This window comes from Sorghum bicolor, chromosome 9 (assembly GCF_000003195.3).
Source record: "Sorghum bicolor cultivar BTx623 chromosome 9, Sorghum_bicolor_NCBIv3, whole genome shotgun sequence".
In the NCBI taxonomy this organism is placed as follows: domain Eukaryota; kingdom Viridiplantae; phylum Streptophyta; class Magnoliopsida; order Poales; family Poaceae; genus Sorghum; species Sorghum bicolor.
Window position 1 is genome coordinate 58130525 of NC_012878.2, and position 9320 is coordinate 58139844.

Here is a 9320-nt window from a genome sequence, read left to right on the forward strand (position 1 = left end):
TTCCCAAAAAAAGGGGGAGCGCGTAGCGTAGAAAAAGGCAGCGCGGCCCGGGGGCATGGCGAGCTCGATCGGGACGAGACCACCAGACGCACCCGGCACCCCTGAGACGGCGAGCTACATAGCGACGAGGCACGGAGACAGAGAAGACGCTGACGACGTCCGGTCCGAGTCGGCCTCGCCGCGCGTGGGTTTGGGGTGGACGAGGCCGGCGCGCACCGATGACCCCGCCCCGCCCTCGCACGACGGCACGAATCTCCGCGCCGGCCAGCCAGCCGGGCAAAGGCCAATGGCGACCACACGGACGGAACCTCCCGCTCCGTGTTGGCGAAACGTGGCTACGTGCGGATATGCCGGCGCATTTCATCCGATGGTCCCCTGTCAGCCTCGGACGCCTTGCTACCCAACTCGGGAGCAGATTTTTTGCTGTTAAAGAATATTGAGTCCACTTCTTCCATTTCTAATTATTAAATAAACTTAAAAAGGTATCGTAAGTTACATTTTTAAATTTTTTATTAGATTTATAATAATCTGGTTAATTTTTTTTCTCAAGACAACTCTGGAAGCTGATTTATTTTAGACTAGATGGGGCATTTGACTATTAAAGGGATTGTACAATCAAGCTGGTTTAGTGTCGCTAATTTGCCACTAAAAACTCGAGAACCCTGTGCAGCCATTCTAAGATATTCGTACGTGATTGGAATATGTTTCTAAAAGGAAAAAAAATATGGGCATCATAGGCGGATCCACCACTAGGGCGAGCCAGGGCGGCCGCCCTAAGTCGGACTGATCTAAACTATATGGAAATTTTAGAGATTAGTGCAAAATAAAAATAGGCTCATCGAGTATCCGACAGAGGTTTTGAAGACAAACTTAGACGTTTTGGACTATCATGTGTGGTTCAGCCCATATAGAAAACCACAATCCACAAAGTGCAATAAGAATACGATCGGCCTTTCTCATATTTCTCGCTATTCTCGACTTCTGACTTTCTGGTCGTCTTTCTCGCAAATTCACAAACTTGCGGAACCTAAGAACCTGCGCCGGGTTGCAGGTATCTTCATTTTTTATTTGCCTTTTTCACATAGTTAATTGTTTAAAAATTGATTAAGGATGAATCATCGAATGATTTGGTGAAGTCAGTTTAGAACTATGTATGGCTTCTCTTAATTTAAGGAACAAACTTCTCTAATTTTGATGTGGAAAATATATGCTAAAAACTTTAATATTGGTCAAATTATTATGTTGCCAAAGCAACTTATGAATTTTGTTAGCTTATATTGCCATTGGTTTGCCAAAATTTTATGGTATAAGTCCGCCCTAGGTCATTTCTCGAGCTGGATTCGCCACTGATGGGCATGCTTGTTTTCACCGGCGCTAGCAACAAGGGCCTTGCCAGAACGAGCCAATTTGATTTGTTTGAGCTAACAAGTGTATGTCTCAACTTCACCGTCACCCACGCAAGCCCCAAAGGAAAGATTGCTCAACATCCAAACGTGCGGAAGCTTTTCTCAGTATGCTGGGTAGATAAGACGGTACACTGCGTACCAAAGAATTCAAGTAGACCTTTATATATACATGTATATTCATTTGTATGAACATATTTGATCGACTAAAATGGAAGATTTTGAGATCAACAGAGTCACCATAACCATCTAGCTGTTAGGAACACATTGCTCCTCACTTAAAGAACAATGCTTTAGAATTTTAAAAATAAATTTAGAAAAATATAAGCCCTAATACTGTATTTGTATTGTACACACACCACCAATCATTATTGCTGTCCTGTAATCATCACACGTCGCCAGATTTTAGTTGTGCGAGAAAGAATAAGCTTTATTATATACGCATTCAACAGCAGCACCAATTCCCCTAACAGTATAAAACACTGTACGCCCATACATACAAAACACAAAAGCGCACACACAAGAAAAAAAATCTAGAACAAAATAAAGAGGCAGATAAATGTATTGAACAGAAAAGTCCACGAGAAAAGGCTCCAAAATTGGCCTATATAAACCCTCCTCCACCTCACCCCATCCAAAGAATTTCCAGCAGCAGCAGCAGCTCTCTCACTCCCTCCTCTTCCCTCTTCCACTCTCGAAGCGCAGCTCTCTTCAGCTTCCCTTCCAAAACCCAAGCAAAGCCAAAGCCCCGGAGCACCACCAGGTGGTAGCAGCCAGCAGGCCGGTGCCCCCAAGCTGCGAGGCTACAGCTAGTACATCTGACAGAGCCCGACCACAGCCATGGCAGCCGCCGGAGCAGCGCTGCGGCTGCGCCTGCTGTACCGGATGCTGCGCGTGGGGGAGCTCCTCGCGCTGGTGGCGTTCCTCTCCTGGTCGTCGTCCCGCGTCCCGTCCGCCGCCGCCGCCGCGCTGCGGCTCGCGGGGTCGCTCCTCCTCAACGCCCGCTTCGTCTTCGTCCTCGGGAACGCCATCGTGCTCCTCCTCCTCGCGCTGTCGCGGCACGACCTCTCCGCCTCCTCCTCCTCCAGCGGCCAGCAGACGAGCACGGCGGCGGCGACGAGCACGTCCGCTGCCCCGCCACCGCAGGATGCCGCGCCGGCCGCTGCAAGCGACAGCTTCCCTTCCTCGTTCGCCGGTACTCCGATAACTCCACCGCCTCCCGCCACCTCGCTGGAAGCCTTCAGCGCGCTGCCGGCGGCTCCAGCGACGGAGCCAGCGGCAGCCGCTTTGAACACGGGCACGGCGTTCGACGACAGGCCACTGCAGGCGGCGTCGGCGGCGGTGGCGCGGGTGAGCAAGCAGGCGCGCGCGCCGAGGCGGAGCAGGTCGGAGAAGATGGGCCCGCGGGTGCTACAGCTGAGGCGCGCGGCGTCCCCGCCGCCGACCCCCGAGCTGCGGCGGTCCGAGTCGGAGAACGGGCGGCGGCGGTCGTCCGTGTCGGCGCGCGACGCTCGGGCGTGCGGATGGGGCGCGGACGACGCCGACGAGTTCCGGCGCACCGTGGAGGCGTTCATCGACAAGCACAAGCGATTCCACCGCCAGGAGTCCATGACGATGGCCGTCGTCGCCGGCTCCGGCTCCAGCGGGCACTGCGAGGCGGCCCCGGCCTTCACCGGCGCCCTCGCCGTCGTCGAATAATAAGTCTTCACCGGCGCAGTTGGCAGCAGAGTACATAGCGGAGGCGGAGAAGCTTCCCTGGCTGAACTTGTCGTCTCGTGTTCATAGTTTGCCTCCCAAGGCTCCTTCGTGTTCTTCACAGGGGGGATGCCACCTTTTTTTTTTCTGTGTTTTTTTTTATTTTCTCGGCGCGTGCGTTTCTTCGTTTCGCCATAGGAACCCGCAGCTGCGACTACGAACGGGGGTTTAGAGAGCCGTTCAGGTCTGCCGTTGGATCGCGGCGTGGATCGGATCCAACAGAACGATCTTTAACCTGTGCTCTGATCTGGCAACGAAGGGAAATGGACGAAAATTGCATGCATGCTGGATGTTTCGTTCGTTCGTCTCTGGTGCTGCCGAATTTCTTGTGCTCGGCTGCAGTGGATGAATGGAGAGTGAACCGTGTGACAAATGACGCGACGCGTCAGACAAATCCAGAATCGGATGCCAAGTGGTAACCCTTTAAGCATCACCTTTTATCAATCAATTATCACCACTGTGCAGTGCAGACATAGGAGTACTGTATGCAGGGTTACATTACTGGTGCAGAATCGATCGACACAAACCCATAACATTGTTATTACTGCAATAGAGCATTAAGAACCATGCAAAGTACTGGTACTGATACTAATACAGTACATCACCGACAGTAACAGCAGCGTTACATGCATCTCGCAGGGAACGTGCGTGCATGCCTGTGCCTATTGAATATTTGAATCAGACGCTGGCGTGGCGTGGCGTGACTTTGGTAGTGGTACGATACAAACGGCAAAGCTTTTGGTAGCTTGATGTGTCCCGCTCCTCCGTGGTTGGATTGGGTAGTACTTGGGTTGGCTTCCTTCCTTTCCTACCCTAGTCCTAGGAGAAGACTCATGGATGGACCGATCAGGTTCGTGCCCATGCCATGCGCCTGCGGACGAGACGAGACGACACGGCCGTCAGTGTGGTGCGAGGCCGGCCCTTGCGTGCAGTGTGGGAGACTGCTTGTTGGGTGGCGAGCGCGAGGCCACTGTTCGTCTATTTCACCGTGGCGAGTGGTGACTCGGTCGGCTCCACCTCCGCCTCAGCAACACGAGGAGGACGGACGGAAAAGCGGACGTGCGGAACAAATTCCTTGTTCCCCCGGTGATCGTGATTTTGATTTTTCAGTGGCAAAATTCCATGTCGACGATTCGCCACTAGCGCGCCCGCCACCTACACCGCTCTACCACTTGGGCCTTGTTTAGTTCACCCCGAAATTCAAAAAGTTTTCAAGATTCCCTGTCATATCGAATCTTGCGGCACATGCATGAAGCATTAAATATAGACTAAAATAAAAACTAATCGCACAGTTTGACTGTAAATCACGAGACGAATTTTTTGACCCTAGTTAGTCTATGATTAGACAACATTTATCATAAACAAACGAAAGTGCTACAGTTCCGAAAAAACTTTTCAGTTTTCGGAAATAAACAAGGCCTTGGCTGGTTGGCGCTGGCGGCGGCACGGCAGGGGCAGGCCAGGCTCTGGAATGTCTCGGCGAAACCCCAAATCTTCCCTGGGGTTCGATTCGATCGGAATTGGATCGATCCGATGGACGATCTCTAGTTGTTGGGTTCCAGCTTCCACTTCCAGGAGCGACGGGTCGGCGCGGGGCGGGCGTGTCCCCGTTCCCCTTGCTCTTGCTCGATCGTGTGGTGCGCTACACGTTGGGGTCGTTTTCGCCTCGTCTTTTTTTTTTTTTTTTTTGATGCGCAACCTGCCTGCTTGCCCCGCCCAAGGAAGCTAGAGCGCCCCCTGTTGCTGTTGGGATAACCAAAACCAAATGCAGCGATGCGTTCTTTTCGTTTCATATAGTATAGTGTAGATAACAACACCTGCTTCCGCTCCAAACCTCTGCCTCGCTCGCTCTTACCTTGCATTGTCTGCATCCATTCAAATTCACAAAGCAAATAAACTCGCCGAGTCGCTCTTATATGTATAAACTTGGAGTGGAATCCCGAGGGCGAACTGCATCTATATATATGTCAAATATGTGGAGAGGTGGCAGTGCACCATCAACTTTGAGCTCAGCGGGATTGCATTGCATTGCATTGAATCACATGTGACCAGGCTTCATTCGGCAAGGGTATCTATATGTATATATAAATACTATACACTAATTTGCTGCTGGTGTCGCCATCTACATCTCCAATACAGCGATGTGCACCATCCATCCAATCCAAGAAGAGTTAACTACTGCAAACAAATCATCATGATGCCCGGTCGATCGTAATCATGGTTCCAACTTCCAAGCAATTTCGGTGACAGCAAGTAACTCACCAGTCACCACCCCCACCCAACCAAGAACCAAGCGACCAAAATACTGTACTACACTACTCACTGCTGCAGCCCTGCGTAAATATTTCTCTGCAATGCAAGCCTCTTTTGTGCTTTTTTTGGCCGCTTGCTTTCTTCCATCGCTTTGCACCGAATATATATAAGTTTCCTTCTCCACTATCGAGAGTATACTAAACTAATAATATCAATGTTATCCACTGCTACTAGTATTAGTTTGTTGCCGGTTCCCTCCAAATCCATTATGATTCCTCCTGGCGTGGCAGCGGAGAGACAAAAGGCAGGGTCAACATCCCCCCAAGGCCAAAGCCCATATTCCCACGCATAATTTTACAACTTTATTTGCCGCATCGTTTTTATCTTATATACTATATGCTGGTCCCTCCCTTCCTGACAAAAAAAATATATATAATTCTTGATTTGGACTGAATCAAACTTCCATAAATCTATCCAATTTCTTCAAAAATTAACATCAATGATATGACTCCACATAGATATACTATGATAAATCATAGATGTTAGTACTTGTTTGTGTAGATTTTGGTCAAACTTGAAAACCTTTGGCAAGTGCAGAGTTTATGCAGTCGTGCCCTTGGTTTTCAGTGGGTAGTGGATGCTGCGACCAACAGAAAATGGCTTTTGGAATCTGTCGCTTTGTGTTCATGGCTTACAGTGCTTGCTTCTGCTTGGCGCCTTGGCGTCGCACCAACCTGACCCTACATGTCCCTCTCCGTTGTTTCATAGGAGTATATGAATGCTGGGAATTTTGGAATGCAAGCAGTTGATGTGCAATGTGTTGGTTCTGGTTCGCGCCGGACGAGGCAGCAGGTCGGCTGTTGTTTGTACGAAAGATGCATGGTTGGTGTTTTGTTGGATCAGCTGGGCACCAGGCCATGGAATGATTGAACCGAAAACCATTTTCGGGTACAGGTCAGGATCAGGTACTCAGGTTCCCGTCCATGACAACCGAAACAAGGACCTGAAGCCCTGCATCCTCTTGTTTCGATCTATTACATTCTTTGTTCACTTGTGGATTCGTACAAACAAATGCAGACATACGCTTCGTACGAACATATTTAGGGCGTTACCGGAGAATCATTCCCAATTTCCCATACAATTTCTTCACAGATTTAAATAGCGCCGGAACTATTCCAGGCACGGAATGGCCCGTTCCAGGAAGATCCGAGAACAGACCCAGAGAGAGAGAGAGAGAGAGAGAGAGAGGATATCCAGCATCATAATTTTTTCTGTTCAACGGGACGGCCTTGGTGAATGAAGACCCTTTTTTTAAGCACATCGTGAATGAAGACCTGGACTCCATGCAATCGTCGTTTCCTCGTTAAAAATAGAGGGAAAATGTACGAAAGGAGCACATTCTGGGCCAGGTCTAGTACACTGGCCCAAAAGGCCCATTTTCTTTACCTATGCCCACTAAACGGCTAGTCCGCCAAGAACTTCATGAGAAAAGGATGGGAAACTAGGCTTGCAGCGTAGTACTCTGCCCGAAACAGCCCAAATGCAATCTGGCCCAGATCTAATACAAGCCTTACGTGGACAGCCAGCTCCGGCGGTGCAGCCGAAGCAATGCCGTGCGACGTTTCTCGGCTTGCACCGTACTGCGTACTACAAGTTTAGACGATATCCTATCATATGTTTTTGGACACGTATAAAATATTAAGAGCCTGTTTGATTTCCTTTACTAGATTTTAACTAGCTAAAATTATTTTAGCTACTCTTTGATGACTAGTGAGACTAAACTATTTTAGCTCTTTTTGAGTTAACGTATTTAAAAATTCAACTACTTGACTAAAGTTTAGCTGACTAAAATTTAGCAAGTTAAACCAAACATAAAAATAGTTAGTTATACATATTACGACTACTTTGCAAGATGAATTCTTTTAAATCTAGTTAATTCATAATTTGACAATAAAATACTACATTAACACATTATACTAATGACAACTTAATTACATTTAATAAATTCATCTTATAATATACTAATAAATTACGTAATTTTTTTTATTAATATTCGAACATTCTATAAAATATCTACTTGTGACATCCACATAAACTTTACATCTGGATAGAGACCATGATTTGGCCTAGATTTGCCTTGTGTGGGCAGCACACTCGCAATTGGGCCCAATAAATATACTTGGCCAAATGGGAGGCCCGGCTCTGTCACTATACGACACTATGTCCTATCGTGTCGTGCCGTCTCAAGTCATCGTACCAAACTTTCGGTCCAGGTATGACACTATGGCTCCTTAATCGTGTCGTGCCGTGCCGATAGGCACGGTCGCCCATCGTGCTCGTGCCAACACGTGCCTTCAGGAGGAGTCGAGAAGCTCGTCGCGCCCTGGCTCAAGGAGAAGACGGACGCCACAACTGTCGTATAGCCATGCGGGAGAGAGAGTGGCCGCAGCAAGGATGCGTCTGCGCCGCCGGCTAGAGAGTTAGGGTTTAGAATGGTTGTGTGATGTTTATATACGTGGCTCAGAATACATCTAATGGTCATGATCTATCCTCAAAATATGAGATGATGAAAACAATCAGGGCAGCATCGTGTCAGTCTATTAGCCGTGCCGTGCCTATACCGATACTGCGGACCGAAGTTGCGGCTCAGGCACGGTACTATCATCGGATCGCGCCATGTCTAAATCATGTTGTGCTCGGACCAGCCCGTCGTACTAGTGATCACTAGGGTGCATACATCCGCCATCCGCGGGTGCGGCGGCGTGCATACATCCGCCATCCGCGGAAGTCACGGAATATGTCGATTTAACAGTGGTGTGTGTATCACACACTTTCGGACTTCCCTAGTTTCTCTTTCATGTTTATTTGGCGTCTAGGCCAAATGGAACAATCTGCGGAAGGCCGGAAGCCTTAACAAAGAAGCAAGAAAAAAAATCTCCTAGAAGAGTACGTGCCCATACGTGCCCAAGCTACTCCCTCCGTCCCAAAAAGAGTAACGTTTTTGACTTTGAGACATCGCGTTTGACCGCTCGTCTTATTCAAAAATTTTATGTAAATTACAAAATAAATTAATCATGAGCAAAGTATCTCTAATGATAAAATAAGTCTTAACAAAATATATAATATTTATGTAAAAAAATTGAATAAGACGAATGATCAAATAAGATGTCTGAAATTCTAAAACGACACTCTTTTTGGGACGGGGGGAGTAGCTACTACCAAATATCTGCATTTGTTGGCCTACTCATGTCGTTTTAAAAAAAATCATTCGATGGTTATATGTGATCAGTGATCACTAGGCAATTAGGACGTGAAACATGTGCTATGTATAGCAACGTCGTATGAAATCGTAGCTTTTGTTTTTTAGATTTTCGTGGTAGTGCCATATCAAAATTCCTCTATGGTACGGAGAAATGTAACGAGCCGCATAGTTCGTTTGATATTCACCTCAGCCTATGTATATTAAAGTAGATTGTAATGAAAAGTTAGCCAGCCTTCACTTTTTAATCTCCTGAAACACTTACTCCCTTCAATTAAAATCGTTTTAGACAAACTTTAAATCAAATATTGAAAATATAAATCGTGAATAACTTTTAAGTTATTGAGTTAAAAAATATGAAAACCATATGAATAAATTTGTCTTCAAAAATACTTTTATAAAAATATACGTATATTATTTTTTGATAGATATTTTTTTTAAAAAAAAGTAAAAGTTGTGCTTTGGAGATTAGCCAGTGTTTAAAATGACTTTATTTTTTAGTATAGAGGGAGTATATATTAGGATAGATACGATTGCATCCAAACAAGGTTATATAAAAATAGGAAAGATAGGAGCTAGAATTCATGAGTCCATCCATTTCAAGACAGGTTCTAAGCGCAAAAACACCAAGAGCCTCACGTCTTACATGG

General features: G+C 47.0%; 1 protein-coding gene across 1 annotated transcript; it reads left to right on the plus strand.

Moving 5' to 3' along the window:
* Positions 1974-3659, plus strand: LOC8064734 (predicted GPI-anchored protein 58). The gene has a single exon (XM_002440276.2). It carries the CDS (start codon positions 2244-2246, stop codon positions 3099-3101), a length of 858 nt encoding a protein of 285 aa, XP_002440321.1. The 5' UTR covers positions 1974-2243; the 3' UTR covers positions 3102-3659.

Excerpts from the sequence above, each read along its gene's own strand:
- LOC8064734 (XM_002440276.2), top strand. The coding sequence starts at position 2,244 with ATGGCAGCCGCCGGAGCAGCGCTGCGGCTGCGCCTGCTGTACCGGATG.